The sequence below is a fragment of the Sebastes fasciatus genome, chromosome 3, assembly GCF_043250625.1.
Source record: "Sebastes fasciatus isolate fSebFas1 chromosome 3, fSebFas1.pri, whole genome shotgun sequence".
Lineage (NCBI taxonomy): Eukaryota > Metazoa > Chordata > Actinopteri > Perciformes > Sebastidae > Sebastes > Sebastes fasciatus.
In genome coordinates, this window is record NC_133797.1 from 42,067,920 (window position 1) to 42,090,524 (window position 22,605).

At 40.8% G+C, this 22,605-nt stretch overlaps 1 protein-coding gene across 8 annotated transcripts in view; it reads right to left on the bottom strand.

Annotated features, from left to right (window-relative positions):
* Window positions 1-22,605, bottom strand: part of LOC141765212 (uncharacterized) — a 44,025-nt gene that overhangs the window by 9,444 nt on the left and 11,976 nt on the right. For 2 of the 8 annotated variants that reach the window (XM_074631274.1, XM_074631267.1), the window contains exons 2-10: window positions 9,113-9,195; window positions 6,741-6,824; window positions 5,022-5,081; window positions 3,466-3,627; window positions 3,001-3,132; window positions 2,858-2,903; window positions 1,847-1,937; window positions 1,187-1,328; window positions 983-1,087 (exon numbers count right to left, since the gene is read on the bottom strand). In XM_074631274.1, the coding sequence (XP_074487375.1) occupies window positions 983-1,087; window positions 1,187-1,328; window positions 1,847-1,937; window positions 2,858-2,903; window positions 3,001-3,132; window positions 3,466-3,627; window positions 5,022-5,081; window positions 6,741-6,824; window positions 9,113-9,195 (905 nt within the window). Of the gene's footprint in view, window positions 1-982; window positions 1,088-1,186; window positions 1,329-1,846; window positions 1,938-2,857; window positions 2,904-3,000; window positions 3,133-3,465; window positions 3,641-5,021; window positions 5,082-6,740; window positions 6,825-9,112; window positions 9,196-22,605 lie in introns of all 8 variants that reach the window. The other 6 variants (XM_074631268.1, XM_074631269.1, XM_074631270.1 and 3 more) reach the window with 6 other exon arrangements.

Below are 22,605 nucleotides of genomic sequence, written 5' to 3' on the forward strand. Positions count from 1 at the left end.
AACACTAGGATCAGCATCGATTCATGGAGAGACCTTCGTCTGGTCAGCTAACAGCTTCTGGGGGCGGTAGTAGCTCAGCTTATAGGGACTTGGATGGGGAACCGGAGGGTCGCCGGTTCAAGTCCACGCATGGACCAAGTACTGAGTGTGAACTGGTAGCTTGAGAGATGTCAGTTTGCCTCTTGGGCACTGCCGAGGTGCCTTTGAGCAAGGCACCAAACCTCCAACTGCTCGGGCAGCCTAAAAATTGAATTTCCCCTCGGAGAATAATAAAGTGCCTTTCTTCTTCTTCTTTCACAACAATGACCCGCTAGCTGTACATTATCCCGATTATTACAACGGTCTGCTATACATAGCAACGGTCTGCTATACGTAGCAGGACGCCGTGATTGACCAATCAGAGTCGAGTATTCAACACGGCCGTGTAATAAAATGTGATAAAGTACATAAAAACAGTAATACAAAAGCTATACTTCTAAATCTTCTAAATGTCAAACATGCTATTTATAAACATTATGTCAAATGCATCATCTCATATATCATAAAATATATTACCTACGTTACCTACATTACATTAAGGTAGAGGAAAAGGGAAAGAAGAAACATTTAAGACATACATGTACAATAATTGGGTTTAAAACCCCGTTCTAAATAACTATTACTTGTATTACTGTTTTTCTGTTTGTGGATGTTTTTTATCACGCTGGTGTTTTGGACGAACTAGATAAAGCTTGTTCAAACACTTTGACCTGACGGAGATCCAAGCAGGATCAAAACGTAGTCAATACAAATACTGTGGCGTGGAGTCGTGAGCGGGCGTTACCTTTTTCTTAAATCAATTATCCCCACAACATAACGACAAATATAAAAAGTAAGCCTGCGATGACTGATTCAGCTTCTGGTTTTATGTGCACGCTTCAGTTGAAGTGAACTTGAATTCGGCCTCGGAGGAAGTCGAAGCCTTCTGGTCACTTGTCCTCACCGTGAGCTGCAGGAAGCGGCAGGTGAAGAGTTTACTGGACGCTTCCTTACAGTGCTGATCCAACTTCAACACCTGCTCCATGGCCGCCTCCGCGTCGCTGTACCGCTGGAATGCACACGTTTAATAAATAAGTAACACACACTTTAACAATGTGAAAGCACTGAATGGAAATGAGGACTTTTTCTGTTGAAACGTGGTGCTGACCTTTAACCCCATCAGAGCGCACCCCTTACGGAAGTATCCCTTCGGCCAATCAGGAGCCAGCTGAATGGACCTCTGAGCGTCTGTTAGGGCGGGGGGGTACTGCTCCAGGCACCAATAACAGCAGGAGCGATTTCCATAGAACCTGAGAGAGGCACATACAGACTGTTATTTAAAATAGGGATGCTCATTCTGAAAAAATGTTCTTAACTGCTACGTTAGCAGCTCTAGCTCTGCTGGTAGCTTCGTGCTCCCCGTAGTCACACACACGGTCTGTCAGCGCGGCGTATCTTCAGACCGACCGTGTTGTCGGTGGCGTTCTAGCTGTGAACGTAGGTGTAGCAGACAGTGTGTGTACAGTTTATCTGTCGGTGAATAAATGCTACGAGGCTACAGCTCCTCCGCTATTGCGAGCGATAGACGGGAGCCGACTTCCTGTATCTGTAACGCCGGCTCAGACTCTCTTAAGGTGGACCAGCTTTTTAATTGATTATTAACATTTCCTTTAACTGTTTTAACAGATAGCTTTAATGGGTTAAAATGCTTAAAGTGGGTTAACGGTTAATTATTAACATCCCTAATTTAAACAGTGAATGTGAAGAGGAAAATGAGTCGGTACAATCAGGAGAGGACGGGGGTCAGAGTTCACAGGTCAGAGGTCACCTGTGGTCGTTGGGGTCACAGTAGATGGCTTCTGTAAACATGTCCACTGCCTGGCTGTACTGGCCTTGCTCGAACATCTGGATGCCCTGAACTGGAGAAAATACACACACACACATTTGCACTTTTATACTTTGAGGACTTCCACTGGCATAACGCACTCCCTCGCACACACTTCTTTCTACCGAGGAAATATTCTTTATGTTCCTTATGTGAATTACTTTGAGTACCCAGGACATCATGTTTTAATAGGAACACTACTGTTGCGCTCCTAACGGAGGAGGAGCTGTCAATCACTCATAAACTCCATTCAAACGGTCAAATATGAATCAATATTCTGTTACGTTAATGCCTATTTCTCTCCTCAGATGTTGTCAGAATCATCTTGTAGTGTTCTGTTTAGCTGGAACATGAGAGAGTTTGTGACCCGGCAGCCATGTTCAGATCAGCTGAGGAGATACCCAACCAAAACAATGAGACCTTCTGTGACTTCCTGTGTTTCCTCTGTCAGCCTGTAGACGGATTCTAATGTGAAGAATACGGAATGTCTTTCCGGGAAAATCCAACAGATGTGACGTCATGCGCATTCGCGAGTGCCTTTACTCTCTTCAGCTCCGCTTACAGTGTTAACAGACAGACAGATAGATAGATAGTAACTGTATTGATCCTGAGGGAAATTGAAGAAACAGTGTGCGACCGTGGTTAACGTTCGGTTAAAATTGGAGTCCGCTAACGCCAACAAACGACCAGCCGCCACCACGACTCAGACTCCAACACACTCCACGGAAGAACAAAACATATCAGTTCTATCTGGTGAAACCCGTCTGTGAAACAGGAATGTGACCGTCGCCTCACTGTTTTGACCGATGCTGCACAAGCGCGAGCAACAGGACGTTGACTGTCGTTGACTTAAAGGCCAAAGGTGTCGCTGTTAACAAGCAACTTATGATTCCTACATAGTTCCTTTAAAAGAGCACAAAGTGTATCTAAAGGACAGCAAATAGATAGATTCACCTGTCAGGGTCTCCCCCCTCCTCTTCATTTCATCTGTGCTCTCCACCTGCGATCACAACACACAGGTTGGTTAGTATATAGTGTATATAATACTGATTTCACTGGTTTCCTGGTATGTCTGTCTAGTCTGTGTATGTGTGTACCTGGCAGCTCCTGGCCTCGTTCTCCTTGTTCTCTCTGGAGATCTGGATCCCTCTGCTGCTCTTCAGGGTTTTGAGTTTGATGTGGCTGGCGGCGTTGGCCACAAACGCACTGCTGACATCCCACTCTGGCTCCTGAAACACCAGGAAGTAACACAAAACACTCAGACGTTGAAATCCAAAAGACCGGACAGACATTTTAATTAAAGATGTTTCACTGTTCATCTGCACAGATCCCTCGGTACTAGCCAAATAAGTTCAGACCAGTATTCCTCACAATAGTTGTTCTCTGAGGACTGAGTCATGTTTTTGATCTCTGAGAGGTCAGAGGTCAGGTTGAGTGCCTCTGGAGCAGGTAGGGGCTCAAAGTATTGCTACTCCAGATGTGGCTGTTGCTATTATGATATTTGACCTTGTGATTATTTTGTAGGAATAAATGATAAGTACGCCGGCCTGGCTTCAGCTCACCTCCTCCGAGGTCCTGTGGGGCAGCTGGCCGTTGCTCTTGTTCTCGGTTGTCACCAGCGCAGGGACTGAATCAGGGTTGCATCTGTTTCTGGGACGAACAGCGGTCCATTCCTCCTCTTCCTCACTGTCACTCTCTGACGCCGCTCCAGCAGCTTCCTCTTCCTGTTCACAGTGACTAGCATTATTAGAAAATCAGCCCAGAAGAAGAAGTCACATAGTCTCACAAGAGCCCGACCCATCTATCGTATCAGCGTAAAACTTTGATTTCTAAAGAATCTACTACAAAGAAAAGCTGTAGAGTATTTGGTAAACTGGTGTCGTTGCATAGTTTGTCCAGCAGAGTGCCCTCTGACTTACAATATAACAGAATGCTGTGCAATATGTGAGACAAGCGTCAGTTGTTTTCAGTTTAATCCCTACCTGTTGGTTACCGTACATATTTCTTTTTTTTTTTTTAAAGGTCCCATGGTGGTCCACAGGAAGGGGCGGGACTTCCCCTTTCTATTAAACTGGTCGTACACTGTATGATTTCAGCCCGTTTCTGGCCCCTGAATTTTGAGCCGCACGACTCATTTTAGAGTCGGACTGAGTTTCAGCTTCGTCGGGCGCCGTTTGCCGTGCAGTGTACAGAAGGGGGGGGGGACGGACCAATTAACTCCTCCCGACCGGCCGTCGGATGAATTTCTGACATGACTGAAATTTTAGTCGGCTGTCCACAGGCTCTCTCGTGTGTCTCACTCGTGCCTCGACTGCGCACAGGTCGCACCTTATGCCTGCATTGGGGAAGAGCACCCACGCAGCCTCAAGGTCAAAGTACGTAAACAAACTACGACACGTCCACAGTGACGCAAGACGTCAGGAAATGGTCGCTCGTTTTATATTTTTAGCTTGTTCCTCTCTTTTTTTCTGAGCCTGACTTTTGATGACTGGACATTTTTTGATCTACGTATCGACCGATATATCGATATGGGAATTTTTTCGGTATCGGTAAGTCTCAAATTCTTTCTGGGCTTTACGGAGCGATTACAGTATGTAACATAAAGGCAAAAGCTATCCAAATAATTGTGTTTTCAAAATGGAACGTTGAGCAATGCATTTAATATATAACACACAGACAAATAGCTGATAGTGAACTTCTTTGCTATTAAGTGGTATCGAGTCTAAACACCTGTTGGATGAGTAAGATCGTTTGGATAAGGTCATAAAGTAATAACTTCACGTTGGATTTGGTTCCTCAGTAGAATCACATATTGTTGATTGGCAGGTACCTTCTTTACTTATTCTACTGTAAAAGCTAGCTAACAGAAACAAACAAATTCAGCTAAATAAAATATGAATTTAGTGCGTGACATCAGTGTCCAACAATTTAATGGAAACATCACTGGTAAAGCAAACGTGAGCAGACATTCAAATACATGCATGTACACATTCACATGAATGCATGTATACATAAGGACATAAAGAAGATTGAACAAACAAACTCTGCAAGGTTTTGTGCATGAATGCATGAAATAAATGGAGAAGCAGCAGATCACAGATTAGGTTCATGTTCTCACCTGCTCCGAAGCATCCTCCATCCTCTCCTCTCTCTCCAGTTTCTTCCGTTCTTTCTGCCTCTGAAAGGAGAGCATGGACATGGTGGATGAGGGATGGAACACAGACATGTATGGATGGATGGACTCGGAGCGTCCCCGACTAACAATTTACATAGTTCAGAGAGAGAGAGAGAGAGAGAGAGAGAGAAAGAAAGAAAGAGAAAGAAAGAGAGAGAGAGAGAGAGAGAGAGAGAGAGGGAGAGAGAGAGAGAGAGAGAGAAAGAAAGAAAGAGAAAGAGAGAGAGAGAGAGAGAGAGAGAGAGAGAGAGAGAGAGAGAGAGAGAAGCTGTTTCTATGCGCCTCCTTCTGCTGATTTTAGGGAATTGTTCATAAATTCAAAAATAATCCAGCGCTCTGATCGTGCTACGTTCTTTGATTTTGAAACAGCAGCCTCGTGTTGTTGTTATTTAGTCTTTCTGAGGCTATCGACAAATGGACTTGCACTTATATAGCGCTTTTCCGTCGACCTTCCAATTGGTGGAGAGAATAAAGACATTTCCCTCACCAATTAGTGGTATTTTCTTTTGAATTTATAATTTTTTATACTTCTGGTGAATGTAATCTAATCAATCTTATTTCCATAGATGTATTTAGTATATACAGTCCCCTTTGTTAACGCCTTATTTTGAAAAGCGGACGTAGTACTACGTGTCTACTTCCTCTAACTTCTCCAAGGTGGTCTCTGGCTCTCCCGTCAGAACCGACCAAAACTCTGGCGTCTCCCCTGTTCCCTCCGGCCGCGGTCGGGAGGCTGAGGCAGGAAAAGCCAACACTAGGATCAGCATTGATTCATGGAGAGACCTTGGTCTGGTCAGCTAACATTACTGCCAAGCAGCTGAAATATAGAGTGATATTGTGCTTTTAGCTGACGTGTGTCTCCTCACTGTGTTGAGCGATGCTCCTTCATGTCTATGTAGAGCGAACACAAGCGCCAGCAACAAGACGCTGACTTTAGTTGACTTAACGGCCACAGGTGAAGCTGTTAACAAGACATTTAGGATACTTACAAACAGTCCCTTTAAACATCTATTTCAAAATCGTAAAAAAGAAATGCGCCCCTAGAAGCAGATGTGCTGTCAGGTGTGTCATAAAAGTGAGAACAGGGAACAGTTATGAAGAGGGTTTGGTAAACGTTTGGAAACAGAGGAGGAGGTGAATACAGTCACAGCTGTGATATAGGTTTGAAGACGAGGCGGGGCAGCAGGTGACATGGGTGAATAAGGGTGTGGTAAAAGATGTGGTGGAGGATGGAGAAGACACATTCATTTCAGTTAGTAGAGAAATCATAAACAATAAAGACATGAGCTGCAACGTGAACAACATATGTTCATCCTGACGTTTTCATTGTGATGATGTGGGGATAGCGTCATTGTATTTCATTTTACTAAACTGTTGTACTAAGACAGTTGTAGTTTGTTCTGTTGAATGTTTCTAACTTCAGACATTTTTCAAAATAATAAAAAGACAAATAAATACCAGAATAAGACAAGGGTTTATCACATTCTTACATCAGATATCGCTGTCCTTAGACTACCTACAGTACGCTAGAATTATATTTTAAAATGCTCTGTATGATTTGGTTCCAATCCATTTGTACTGGTGCTATTCATTTTGGTAGTTGCAGCTTACGAGTCTTGAAGTGTATTGACACGTCAGTCAGATTGAATTCTTATTACTCACTTTCCTTTTAGCTTTCCTCCTCTCGGCTCTCCTCCTCGTTCTCTCCTCATCATCCGAACCCTCCTCGTCGTTCAGCGTCGCCTGCTGGAGACATCACAACACACACAATGCTCAGCCAACTGAAGAAGGGTTTGGAGTGTTTTTTTAACTGACCTAAACACAAAGTGATGTCACTTCAGTGCAGCAATGATTCTGAGAGAAGGAAAAAGCTTTTGAGAGTTTTTCTTTACTTTGTATGTCTGGAGATAAAGTTGGCGCCTATTGAACGGATCCCCCAAGAAGCCACAGATTTTGAGTCAGCATCTCGCGGCCTTTAGTGATACTGCATCTCAACGCGCTTCAGCACTGACTTCAGCTTAAAGGTCACCTATTATGCAAAATGCACTTTTCCATGTCTTTTAAACATCAATATCTGTCCCCAGTGTGTCTACAGGTCACCATAGTATCATAAAAGACCATCCTCTCTCTTTTTCTCCTCCTCCGTTTGTCAGGAAATGGGTGTAGAAAATCACTTCTCTTTTTTTCCTTCTCTTCTGACGTCATTAGAGAAATGCAAGCCATATAAGGGTTTCCTGGTCGAACCAGAGAGAACCTTCAGTAGCTGACCCCGCCCCACAGCGCGTCACTGTCTCTCCTCCTCAACCGAACTTGAGCAAAGTAGCTCCTACAGTTAGTCTGCAAGAACCAGCAGAACAGGCTTCATGTACTCCCATCATCTAAATATAACATGTTCTTTCACAAAGGCTTTATGTAATTACACTGTTTCAACAGATGATATTTATATATTATATATATTTGATGTCATGCATGTAGCAGAGTACAGGTAGTAAATAGTGACTTGTAAGCAACACAACACATTTCTGTTTCACAGTCAAACTTTATTTGAGTTGACAGATGACAATATTAATTATTCACAGCATTTGTAATCATCTCACCTGTTAGTTAGTTATGTTAACATGGTACAGGAGAAAGTCTTCAGCTCTGGTAAACTATGGTAAGCTAAGCTCCGGTGGTCTGTAGTCATGGTAACACAGAGACAGCTACTACTGTAACTAATATACCATTACTCTGATCTTCCATACATTTATCTTTTAGCAGAAATAATGAACTGACTACTGTTTCACATCTTCTATTTTCCACCCTGATGGTCGCTGTGTTTACACACCGTGTCATAGCGGTAGCATGTAGCTACCCCGTTAGCATGTAGCTACATGCTAACGGGTTAGCTCTGTATCTCCATGTAAACAGAACTATTTGCTCACTGCTAATGTTTTCTGGAGTGACTCTGTGTTGAGTACGTTTGATTGACAGGAAACGCTGACCAATCAGAGCAGAGTGGGAGGAGACAGGCTGTAAATCAGGATCTCTCAGACAGAGGCTAAATGCAGGCAGAGTGAGAGAGACACTATGAGGAGAATAAAGGGTTTTTGAACATTGCAGCATGTAAACATGTTCTAGTGCAACATTAAAATGCATCTATTAACTTGGAAATGAGCATAATATGAGACCTTTAAAGGGGAACTTTGGTATTTTTCTACCTGGACCCTATTTTCCAAAATGATTGTGTCTAAGTAACTAATAGGACAACAAAAAAAGCTGTCACCGTCAACGAGGGCAAATGAGCAGCGTCAATGTAGCGTTTCCTTCACTGAAAGTTCTTGTTTTTGCCACCGACAGGCTCAGATTGTTATTTGAAGTGTCTGATGACATTATGGAAAGGACCCTACAGAGAAACATGTATGGCGTGCTTACTTTGATCTTGGCTGAGCGGAGTTAATAAAAAAAATTCCCGAAGCTGGATCATGATCCGGATCGCCACCAACATCTAATGGATTGTTCATTGTGCCACACCCCACCCCTACAAAACATTTCATTCAATCCACCGCAGACTTTTGGAGTTATCGTCCAAACCAACAAACCAACCAACCAACAAACCAACAAACCAACGCCAATGAAAACATCACCTCCTTCCTAGGCCTTTGGCTTTGGCGGAGGTAATGACAATCAGAGTCTGTCATGGCAAAAACAAGGACTTTTAGTGGACATAAAAGACAGTGCCAGCTTGCCCCAATAGGATTGCAGTACAGCCCGTGAGCAGCTGCCGTCTACAGAGTTCTCCCCTATTAGTCAGCTAGATACAGAAACATGAGAAAATAGGTTCCAGGTTGAAAAATAGCAAAGTTACCCTTTAATGAGACACCAGAAACATAAAAGCATGTACCTGTAGATCAGAAAACTATGTCTTTACAGTAACCTAGAAGTACATTCAGTGTGTGTTTTACCTTTAATCACACTTATTTTTTAACACACAAGTCCAATATAGTATTTCTATAACGAGTACGAACTAATCCATAGTATATACAGTATAGTACCTGTAATGAGCCTCGGTCTATTCTTCTGTCTGTCAGGTCAGGAGCTCCATTCTGTACCTCCATCTCCTCCTCACATGGTCCTCCTACAGACACAAATATGACATAATATAATGTTGTTTAATTTGGAAGATAAGCATCCCTTCTGTTGCTGTCAGGTTCTCTGGCAGCATTCGTCCATTTGTCTAGAGAGAGAGAGAGCGTGTATGTGTGTCGACAGACATTTCCCATGCAAAACAACCAGGTGATCTGGTGGCAGCTTGTGATTGGACGAAGCAAACAGAGAGTGAGTGTGAACCTTTATTTAGTCGGATGCTTCTCCTCGTGTTTCTGAAGAATGAAAACATTCAGCTTTATGAGGAGAAGTGAGTGCAAAACAATTATTTACCGCAAATTCTTCAATGAAAGTCGACTTCATGCTGGCCCACACTACCAGATGTTTCAGATCTTAACAGATGTGTAAAATGTGAGAGAGCCCACACATAACCACATGTTGTGTTAAATTGAACAGGTTAGTTCCTGTAGTGTTTGGAGAGAAACAGCAACAGCACACACTAACACATTCATTCATCAACAACAACTAAAAAACACAGAAGTCTCTCTAAATCTCTGAGATCAAACGAGACTTTAGTGTAAACCAACATGGCCGACGACGGGCAGGATGAATTAGTGATGTTAGTGATGAATTAGTGATGATGAGATCCATCAATAAGGAATCAATTGAAAGATTTGAGTCCAGAAGTTGATGTTTTCACTGGTTCTTAAATGTGTTGTCAGTGATTCATTATTCTAAAAAATATTCCATGTTCAAAATCCAAAGTATAAATGTTAACAAGTGAAGCTATGCAATCGGATTAGTCACGATGTATCCGCATCATGATGTTGTAAACCAGTTTTTGGTGCGTGCATGGTAATATGGCGCCAGGCAGGCGTGTGAGCTGGAAAGAGGGGAATCCTTCACTTCATACCACACTTAAGAGGTCACCATGCCAGAAATATCTGAGAGCCTCTGGACAGAAATAGTGCTCCTTCTAGAAGTATTCCACTCTCTCCCTCATGTCTAAATATCAACTGACCCTTGTTATCCCACTGACATTAATTCTATTTTCAGGAAGTGATTTGTGACACATTTACCAACCAGCCTTTGGTAAAAACCCGGCTACGTCATCAGAGCTTGGACGGTAGTAAATTTTCTCTCAGCTGATGAGCGCTCGCTTTGGTGAAGCGGATCAGTTACCACCGTGCACTCGCACCAGCAGCAGCAGGACACACACAACAGGTGTCCCGGGAGTCTTTCATTTCATGTGATTGCTAGATGACCCGCTTGTAGTTCTTGCAGTATTTGACATGCCACCGTCTATTTACAGTCAGTTAACCCTCTGAGACCCACGGGATTGACGGCAGGGGGGATAAATAACGCCCGTTAAGTTAGGCAAAATTTGGGCGAGGGGAAAACTGGCATTGCCATTTTCAAAAGGGTCCCTTGACCTCTGACCTCCAGATATGTGAATGTAAATGGGATCTATGGGTACCCACGATAATCACATGCATTATAAATGTGTTATTGTCTTCTATTCTAAAATGGTGTGTTTGAATATCTCTGCATACTGGGTTCCCTAAACAGTGTTGAATTCCATAAATTGGGTCTCACTGTAAAGCTGAGACCATAAAATTAGAATAAGAGTAGAACGGACATTCACATTCAAATCAAAATAGCAGGATGGTCAGAGCGGCGTCCATTTTTATGTGTACCATTGCCATAGCAACCATTGTAGTCAGCAGTCTTCCGACTCTGGTGGATCCAATGAGCCCAACTGGATTCATGTGTGATGATGTTAGTCCCCATAGGAGACATTTCATTGACCTCACTGTATAAAATGACCTGGATAATCACAGCCTCATGAAACTTTACAGCCACAAACTAGAGACCTAGAGCATTCAGAGGATGGATGGATCAGACTAGAGACCTAGAGCATTCAGAGGATGGATGGATCAGACTAGAGACCTAGAGCATTCAGAGGATGGATGGATCAGACTAGAGACCTAGAGCATTCAGAGGATGGATGACTTTCCTAGCTAGATTGACAATAAGGGGGTTTCTGACAGTTTCCAGTTTTTAAACTAACTGATCGAGGCAGCGGTAGACCAGCAGCTCCTGTGTTCTGCGAGGTAAAATTATTGTTTTTGTCAATGGAGTCTGGTGGTTTTGAAGAGAGCATAGATGGAAATAACAGCTTCAGTTCCCCATCTGAAAGGGCTTTCTGACAGTGAGGTAAAATAGTGAAAATATTCTAAATATAGCATACACTTAAACATTGGTTATTGTTTTTTTTTTTAGGTGTGTAAAAAATCCGTATTGCTGCTGCCCCCTTCCACAGCAGTACATTGCTTTACTCCCATGCTGGTACTACAAACTGGGGGCGTGCCGACCGCCATCTACTGTAGGTAATACACTGACTATGGAGAAGTACCTCATACAACCCAACCCAACCCTCCCTGATTCATTCTCTCTAGCTATAATTACTGTGACTCACACAAAAAACAAAGAACTGTCAAACTACTCTTCCTTCCGGCCCGTTTTTTTTAATTCAGACTATAAATTGCTCTCTAAAGCTCTAGCTAACAGACTAAGCCACTACTTTTCAAAACTGATAAATGAAGACCAGACTGGCTTTATTGCAGGACCGCTCCAACTCTGAGTTCTTTTAAATCAAAGCTTCAAACTGCTGCCTTTTATTAAACCAGATAATGACCTTATATACTGCACTAGAGCTTTTACTCTTGTGTTTTATTCTATTTTAGCTTCTATCCTAGCTTATATTTTTAGCTTCTTTTTATTTTCTAATCTTTAATGTTTTTATAACTGTTTTAATTATGTCTTAATGTTCTTTTGCACTTTGTTGCAATGTTCTTGAATGTTTATGTAAAGCACTTTGAATTGCCCTGTTGCTGGAATGTGCTACACAAATAAAGCTGCCTTGCCTTGGCTTTATTTTTGATGCCAGTTTTTTCTCACCAAAATTTAGCAGCAAAGTTTGGAGCTTTATTTATTCTCCTTCGCGACGAGCTAGTATGACATGGTTGATGTTAGATTTTCAAGTTTTATATGATTCCAGTATCAGTATCTCCTCTCTGGCTTTAAAACTGGGCCTGCTACAACCTAAAAATCACAAGTTGCGTTAATACGTTAAAGAAATTAGACAGCCCTAGTACAAGCGTAATGACCATTCATTGGTTTGTAAAATAGAAAATTTCCATTAATGGATTAATCTACTTATTACCATGAAGTAGTGTCAAAATGAATATATTAGCAAGGTTACAGTATATTTTCCAGTCCCTAACCATTTTAGCAAGCCAGAATGTCTTCAAAACTCCTAATATACTTATATTAGAGAATTCATATGGAACTTACTGCTCACGCTCCCATATATGGGAGGACTATTATAATATTATAAACATGTAGTCCTACCACATGTTGAGAGCAACAAGTGTAAAATCTTTCATCAGCAGGCTTTACTTTTATGAAACAAAACTGCTGATACAGAGAAACGGGTTGCATGTTGTGGATAACTGTACTTGGAGAGAGTGAACTGTACAGTCTCAACAAGCCAACATTCTTTTCCCTCAAACACAAGATGTTGACAGATGGACGGAGAGGAGAGAAAACTTCTGTCCCAGAATAGTTCAGAAACTTCAGGAATGAGCAGAAACTGAATCTGTTTGGCATTAAAAGCCACACCACCACCTGACTCACTGAAAGGCAGATAAAAAAAACAGGAATAACCGGAGAGGGAAGGAGGATGTTTGTGAGAGGAAAACATGCTTGTTTTGGATAACCATCCACATTTAGCCAATGTCAAATTATAGGTTTGAAACTGAACCACATTTCCCATCCCAACAACATGAAACCACTTCCATGAAGACAGCCTGGAGACTCCACCAGCTTTTTTTTACAGTAAGTATGGAGCTCTTGAGCACAGCTGCCATTAATGCAACGACTATGCCTATGTGAACGTTAACATAAAAAAAAAAATGCTAAAGGTTTAATTAAACAAACCCAACATTGAGGGGAGTGAGGGGGATGTCAAACAAGTATAGTCTGCATTCACACAGTCCTGAGAAGAGTCTTATCAGATTATTAAGTGAAGTGCATCACGTAGGATTGAAGATTTTCCCCTGATTTTATATATCAGTCTTCTCCCAGAAGTCAAAGCATTTCGGACCATAAATTAAGTTTGATTTTAAACGCAGAACTGCAGATAATTAATCATAAAATGGTGTTTATTCAAAATGTCTGATGGTATTATGTGCTGATGTGTGCTATTACAACCCGGTCTCACGGTAAAGCGTATAAATACTATAAAATTACACGGACATTCTGCATGTCATGAGTATGCATTTTAGTGTTTTCACGTCATTTGTACGCCACGCAAACATTCACAGTTAGGTTTAGAAAACCGCTAACTTAGGTTCAGGCAAGAAAACCACTTAGGGTAATGGAAAATGTAATGGTTTGGCTTAAAATAAGTACGTAAACTAAGTAAAACACGTAGGGAAACAACTACGGAAAACACGTCACAAACGTCAACAAAAAACACGTGACAAACTTCACTAACGGAATTTACAAAACTAATCAACTGGTCAACAACGGTCTAAAACACGGGTCTGCTGGTTAAAAGTCTGGTCTTTGTTGGACCTATCCACCTCCTCAACTGCCCACAATCAGTGGTCTTTCTTGCCGTTTATACTACGTCAGTAACTCTAACCGTAGCATTTATACACAGATGCATTTACACTTAAAGGGACTGTTCGTTAGAATCAGAAATGTCTTGTTAACAGCTTCACCTGTGGCCGTAAAGTCAACAAAAGTCAGCGTCCTGTTGTTGGCGCTTGTGCTCGCTGTACATAGACATGAAGGAGCATCACTCAACACAGTGAGGAGACACACGTCAGCTAAAAGCACAATATCACTCTATATTTCAGCTGCTTGGCAGTAATGTTAGCTGACCAGACCAAGGTCTCTCCATGAATCAATGCTGATCCTAGTGTTGGCTTTTCCCGCCTCAGCCTCCCGACCGCGGCCGGAGGGAACGGGGGAGACACCGGAGTTTTGGTCGGAGACGATAACGTTTCTCTCTGCGGAGCCCCGTCACTTCACAAGACACGGGAAACCTCTGTTGGTCTGGAGGAGCTGCAGCAGTTATTTCTGCACAAACGTCCACTGAACATTCACTAGATATTCTCACAGCTAAACTAACTCTTCTGCAGTGTGGAGTGTGCGCACATGCATGTGAGATGAGGAGCGAGAGAGCGATAACGAGCACAGTGTGTGACTGAAGGCGGGCAGAGGAGCAGAGTACAGCATTGTCTCCTCTGTGTCTTCTGACCACAGTCGGGGGGCTGGATCAGGATAAGTTAATGCTGTTTTGCAAGTCGGGCTTCACTAGATAGAACTTTGCAGTTTTGGGGCTTCCGTGTAGCTTGAGTTGGAACAGCGTAGCCACACTCGAGCGCATGATTTATAAGAGTGTAAGTGTAAGAAGTTACAAACAGTCCCTTTAAGTCAGTACAGGATACATAGCGTACAAAAGACGTACTTATTGCTAGCTAAACGCCTTGCACATTATCGTGGCATTTATACGCCTTTTCGTGCAAACAGGCTGGCTATTATGTTTCACTATCTGTTAATATGTCTTATTGTTTTTTAGCTTAGGTTATGTACCGAAACCCGGTGCCATATTGGTTCCTATACGACCGCTATCTACCGGACCGAATGGTAAAGCAGATTTCGGTGTCTCATTTTGGTGCCACTTAAACGCTTGATCTCCCTCTGGTGCTCCTAAACGGATGTTACAGGCAACAGAAGTGTCACTGCTTGTCACGTGCCATAGCTGTAATCGGTGTGTGCCCGACCAACGTGCAACACCGGTAACACCGACCACCGCGGCAGGCCTAGTGGTCATGCAAGCCTACTTTGGATGATGTATTACCAGTGTTATGTATACAGTTTTGTGATAAGCGTACATTTTCTGGTCAAGTTAAAACAGTTTGAGTATGCTCCACCTACAGAAAACCCACATCTGTATGCAAACGTCCATCTAGAATTCACTTTGGGTTCAGTCTGTGAATGTGAAGGACATCACCTACTGGGAACCAGCATGCACGCTCACTCAACATGCCTGCAGGAATAATTTAGTTTAGAGTATCTCTGATCACAATTACATCACATATTGTTTTGATTTTAATACAGAGCAGCCCACAGCCTTCAGCAGAATACACCGGGGGGGAGGGGGAATAATCTGAAACATTTTGGACTGAGAGACACTTCTCTGATGATGAACTCGCATTCTGACGGGATTCAGCGAGGTCTTACTGGTTTTCATTCAGCTTAGCTTCTTAATATTTACTCAGCAGATTAAACACTAAGGAAACTTTCACATCAACTAAAAAGCTGTAGACTACTTTACAGGTTTCCACATGCAGCACAAAGTTATTTGCATGTGAGCTCATGCATAATTGGCCAAATGTCAACAGACTTGCAGTTTTCTAAAGTACTGCCATTTACTGGAGGTTTCAATAAAGGCAATGGACTGCATCTGACGTTACAGTAAAGAATTGATGTCTGCTGTTGTATTTCAACGACAAAAATGTTGAAGGGAGGGAACCACGTCCGACTGTTTGATATGTAAACCACCTGTGCTGAAATCAGGTTCTCAAGGCTGCCGGGCAGGGTGGCCTTGACAGTTTCCTCCCCTCTTTTATCAAACACACACCCATATTAACATACACACACACACACACACACACACACACACACACACCTCTCTCTTCTCTCAACATCAGTGTTTGTCTCTGTTTATGTGCAGAGCAAAAGAAGAGAATACATTTAGGAAAAATAGAGACTTCAGGACTGGAGCTTTACTTTTAACAGATCGTTTGAAATGCAAAATGGGAGTTACATGGAATTATATAGTGTTGAAAATGGGAGTTACACAGAATTATATAGTTTTGACCACAAGTAATTATGGTGGTACAAACAACTACTGTACAACTAAACACAGTACTGTTTGCATTAATAACTGCACTCTAGTGTACACTGACTGTGCAATATCAGTACTACTCAGGTGTAATTCATACTGTGCAATATTTTCAGGTGGAATTTCATTCTCACTGTGCAATATAATTTTTCCACTTGTACAATTGTGTTATCTAGTCTGGTTAATAGTCAATACTGTTTATATTGTTCCTATTTTTATATTTCCTTCTATTTAAATTGTTCATATTTTCTTTCACTCTTGTTTTCCTTTTTGCACCGTGTTGTATCTTGCTTTTTACTGATGCTTCTTGTGTTTCTGTACTATCCCCTTTGCTGCTGTACACTGCAAATTTCCCCACTGTGGGACTAATAAAGGAATATCTTATCTTATCTTATACAGTGGTATGGTGTAGGAAAATGTTTTGAGGATACCAAGTGAGTCAAACACACTAAAAGTGGGTCTTTTACGTGATCTGTTTGGTGTTATATTCACATCAAACAGAGACAAACCTACAAAACATTAAAAATGCACAGGGAGTCTATGATAATTATATTCTCAAATATAATTATAATATAATTATTCGAATAATGGCGGTCAGTATGAACAAATAAAGGCTGCTCCCAGAAGAGGCCACACAACAACACAGTCGTGCCACACACTCGCCGTTTATCTTTTCAACAGAAGTGCTGTTCTCACACCGCTTACGTAATTTCGCCTGATTCTATTTTGCACTTTTTCTCAGTATGAAGCTGCCGTTAATAAAACCTAACCCAGTGAAGGGTTAGTTATTCAGAGGATTCTTATTAACTACTAAAGAGGGAAGTTAGGAATAAAGGTTTGTCTCTGATAATATCCTGCAGGGTTTCCCACCCAGGAAGTTATTTAGCCGGCATGGTGAGCCACCCAGATCCTTACACACCTCATCTTGTGATCAATTTTGTTGGCGGATAACAGCCTAAACAATAGCCACTAAAATGGCTTTTCTGTGTGAAATAGCGGCTGTTATTTTTCCTTAAAAAAGGTTCATATTGTATGTCTTAAAAGTTCATATTTTGTCATGTTATTAAAGAGAAGGTGGCCCTCCTCTACTATAAAACCCTGTCCTGTCTTAAATAAATGCCACCATTAGAGAATTTACACAAATTAAGATTTGTGAATCAATAAAGAAAACATTTAATTAGGGCGGTCAAAGTTAACGCGATAATAACGCAAATTTGTTTAAACACCTCTAATTTATTTAACGCATTAACACAATCGATCTTTCTGAGGTTGTAGTGGGCTCAGTTTCAAAGGTAGAATGATATCATATGAAACTAGAAAACCTAAGAAATCCATTGGTACCACCATGTCATGGTAGCTTGAGAAGGAGGTTAAATAACGCCCCAAACTTACGCTAAAGTTCGACGAGGAAAAACTGCCATGCCCATTTTCTAAATATTTTTTTAACGCCAGAATTGATATATTTGCTTCATCTGAGTCTATGTGGAGGTAGAAGGAAGTTACCGCTTTTACTGTGGTAGTCTGAGTAATGTGACGTCACATCCGTTCCGTATCCGTCAACCAAAACAAAACGCAGCGAGGAGGTACAAAACGTTGGAGGGTCGTCGTGGATACGACCTGCACCCTCCCATGTTAAATCCAGCGTGGTAAACACTACACATCCAGTAAAGGATGGAAACACTTTGGGTTTCACACATTGACAGGAAAAGCAGAGCTAGACAGAGCAGAGCTAAAGCTGCATGCTAACTCTGTCACAGACAGGAAACGTTATGGTATGGTGGTAACGTTATGGTATGGCGGTAACGTGGCGGTGGAGCCGTCCGTCGCTCTCGTCTCCGTGGTCAAATGGGCCGACGCTACGACTGTAGAGCACCCAGATACTGACATTTGTGTTCCCTGCATTGAAACGGCCCCGATGGAGCTGACCATGGATGGATAAAGAGAACGGAGCTGACGGGAGAGCTAGAGACCACCTTGGAGAAGTTAGAGGAAGTAGACACGTCTGCTTTTCAAAATAAGGTGTTAACAAAGGGAACTGTTTATACAAAATACATCTATGGAAATAAGATTGATTGGATTATATTCACCAGAAGTATAAAACAACATAAATTAAAAAGAAAATACCACTAATCTGTGAGGGAAATGTCTTTATTTTTTGATTTGCTGGAGAAAATTTAATAAATAGTTCCTGACAATGAACGGATATATTTGACTTCAGGACTTCACCTCTGACTACAAACATGCTGGAAATCAAATATTATTAGATATTTTCCAAAGTAAAAGTCCCTAGAAGTGTATGATTCAACTTTTTCCCATGGTCTAGTGTTATACCTGTCGCAATACTTAAAAATCACAATATATATCAAATTGTGGTGATAGAATGGAATCAGGAGATAGGTGGATCGTCCCAGCTCTGCTGAACAAGGGTTGAATTTTTAAAACTATATCAAAATAACTCTCCCTTGCTCGAAATGTCTGTGTCATAGCACACACGAACCAAAAGGTCATTTGATTTTTTATTACTACAAACTACGACAATAGCATCCAAAGGGTGGAGCCTTACGGTCTCTCTCTCATTAGCTAAATCATTTCAAGGAACACAATACTCAGAGCTAATGAGTGTCTGAGCTCAACAACACTATCGTCTTCCTGTCCTTCAGCCGATTCACAAAACATATCACACAGACACACCCAGAGACACAGAAACAGAAACAAAAACATGCTTATAAAAGTATGCAGCTCTCCTCTGACTCATCAACATACTTGACACCAGCCCAACAACACTGTGGTGAGATCACAGCAAGTGTTTTTACTAATTGTCATATTTATTAATAGTTTCTGAGTCACTTTACATGAGCTCAGAGTTGTAAAATCACTCTGAGGTGTGAAAGGTGTGTTGCTTTAATTGTGATTACTGACATGACAATATGATCGACCCAACGGTTGAAAGCTGCAAAACAGCAAATAATCCACCTGGTTTAGTTTTCTAAACACTGCTTCATATTTTTCAATATCCAAAAAGGCGATATAGTTGATCATGTCAATAAGTGCCTTGCACTTTTACACACTATTTTCAGTAAGAAGCCAAAGGCGTTTTGAAAGAGAAGGCTCTGTGACAGGTTGTTGTAGCATGCAACTGTTCTGCATGTGCAGTTTTCAACTTTATATTATAAATAAAAAGTAAAGTGCAATACGATAAGATAAGCTGTAGATTCTTTTTCACACATAGTACATGATTGCACACTTTGCTATATTGCACACTTTACTAATGTATATTGTATGTTATTGCACACTTGCTAATGTATATAGTATGTTATTGCACACTTGCTAATGTACATAGTGGGTTATTCTATGTTTATAATTTAGATTTTTTTATGCTAGTTAGCAGTCGGCAAAGAATGAAATTAGAACCTGACACCTGCCAAATACAGGGTAAATGTTGGCTGTGGCAGGTAAGAATTTCAGGTCACCTGCCACTCGGGATGTCACAATATCAGATTTTCCCAACACAATTATTGTGGCCAATATAATTCATGATAATGGTATTATTCAGATATCTATAGAAAATTAGAAAAAGAAAAAAAAACGCCCTATCTACCCTATCTACCACCATGGCAAGTAGGACTTCCTTATATTAAGAAATATTATTTTTAAAAGGCAATTCCTGAGTTAAAATAGTCAGGGATTAGATTAAAGTTACATAATATATTCCTTATTTCTAGTGTCTGGTACCACTGACTCAGTGTTTACAAGTCTAAAGCGTTCTACATACATTTCAGGAGTGGCAGACAAATAAATTGAAATGTTCAGTGACCTGCCACAGTGGCAGGTGAGGAAAAAACTTAATTTCAGACCCTGGTAGTCGGGTATATTTATAGTGTATTCCAGTATTCTTTATATTTTGGATTCTTTGGATATATTTCTTTATTGTTGACATGTACATTTTATATACTGTTCCTGTGCATTGTCTGGATAACCTGCTGCTGTAACACAATAATTTCCCAATATGGGATCAATAAAGTACATCTATCTATCTATCTATGATTAGAATATCATTGAATTCACTCTGTTCTTCACTCACATTTTGTTCCGGTTTGCGTTCTGTGCTTGTAGCCAGCAGCTATAGACAGAAATTTGGGGAAAAGTGTCCAAGTCTAATAAAGCCTTTTTCTTAACAAAAGTGCCTTTGATTGTATTTAGTGTGACTATTCCTATATGTCTGTAACCTGCAAAGTTAGTACTCATTTAGGAAAAAAAGGTTTATTAAAATGTATGTAGAAATAAATTACTTTAAAACAAATCAGTAAGATGATGTAAAAGAACGGGGGAAACAGCTATATAATGTATGTTAAAACAGTAAATTAACTGTAAAATATTGTGAAATTAATAAAAAAAACAGTTCATACTGTATTTTTCATTAAAAGTACGAAGCTGTAAATTTTAGTGACAGTATAATAATGTTAATTTTGCATTAAGATAATGGCAACCCTGCTGCCAGTTCTTTACTGTTTGTTTGGTGGGAAAATCTTAACAGTGTTACTAGCTTTTTTCAGGGATTTCAACAGTTTATCAGACATAGACCTTGGCATTTGTAACCGTGTTGTTGTCTAGTGAAGGAAGGCCGTGAGATGTGGTTGTTAGTTCTGGAAAAAAAGCAAGCAGGTAGACCTTGAGTCAAGATTATTTTTTAAAATCAGTGACCATGGTCAACGCAGCAATGAATGAGGTAAAGCAACAACTTCAATGCTTCTTTTTAAACGGTCAAGCCTATGCAAAGTCATGATGAAGACCATGAGATGTGATGGAAAGTCCTGCAAAAAGCTAGTAAGTAGACCTTGAGTCAAGATTATTTTGGTTACGCAGTGACCGCATACCTCTAAAAGACCATGTAGACTAACAATGACGAAGACGACAAGATGCAGTTGAAAACACCAGAAAAAGCTAGTACAGTAAGTAGATTATTTCCAAAGTCAAGAATGAATTTTCATGCTCAACGATCACTGATATCTAACGTTATTCTCCAAAACTTTTGAGAGCAACAAACACAATGTTGAATATTGGTAGATTGATTTCTTCCTCAGAGGTTTTTTCTTATTAAAAAAAACTAGGGTGGTCAATCGATTAAAATATTTAATTGCAATTAATTGTATGATGTGGGTACCCATAGAACCCATTTTCAATCACTGATCTGTAGGTCAGATGTCAAGGGACCCCTTTGAATATGGACATGACAGTTTTTCCTCACCAAATTTGACATGGTTGGTACCAACTAGCTTTAAAACTGAGCCGCTACAACCTTAAAAATCGCAAGTTTTGTTAATACGTTTAAGAAATTAGTGGCATTAAAATTAATTTACTTAATGCGTTATTATCGCGTTAACTTTGACAGCCTTAAAATAAACACAAGTGCATATGAAGACGTGAGGAGAGGAAGAGAGAGCAAAGAGAGGAGCGTGATGTACCAGAGCGAGACAGTCCAAGGACATGATGAACACGGTAGGAAGCTCACACTGATTACAGATAAACCTAATTTATGTCCGGAAGAAATAAATGACAGGAAGAGAAGATTGTGTTTAGGATGTAGGCGTTCGTTTTCTAACCAGAAATGTCTCCAGCTGCCAAGGCCACGCTGCAGGCACCAAAGGTTGATTATTTATGTATTTACTGTATTTTAAAATATTAAAATGATTTTTTTACTTACAAGTTGTCGTCAACAAATGAGTCCTGCAGGACTGGGTGCAGTGACAGGAGTGTTGTTTTTTGCTTTCAAGGTAATTTGAATATAAATCAACAAAACCAGATAGGGCTGTGTATTGGCAAGAATCTGGCGATACGATACGTATCATGATACAGGGGTAACCAGTGTCCCAAGTTAACTGGTAGATGAAAAAAACACCGGCCAAGCCTATCTTTTACTGGCCAAAATAATAAATTGCCTTTTTGTATCACATATACATTTGTGTCGGTACATTTCATTGAGTTAATAATGTATTATGTGTGTTTATAGTTTTTTATGATCTATTTTGGTACAAATGTTCACCAGCCAGTGTGACGGATGGCCTTCGGAGATTTACTCGCCAAACGGAAAATCTACCTGCATTTGGTGCTTGGCGGGTGTTAATTTCAGATCCCGGGGGTAACGATTCAAAATATTACGATTTATTGTTAGCAAGGTGATACATTGCGATATTTCAAATTTGATTTCAGGAAAACTGTCATAGAATAAAGAACACACCAGATATAAACCATTTTAGACCACCATTTATACTGCATGCAAGAAGTTGCATGGTTTTTGCCCCAAACTGCATGTGATTATCATAAAGTGGGCATGTCTGTAAAGGGGAGACTCGTGGGTACCCATAGAACCCATTTACATTCACTGATGTGGAGGTTAGAGGTCAAGGGACCCCTTTGAAAATGGACATGACAGTTTTTCCTCTCCAACATTTAGTGTAAGTT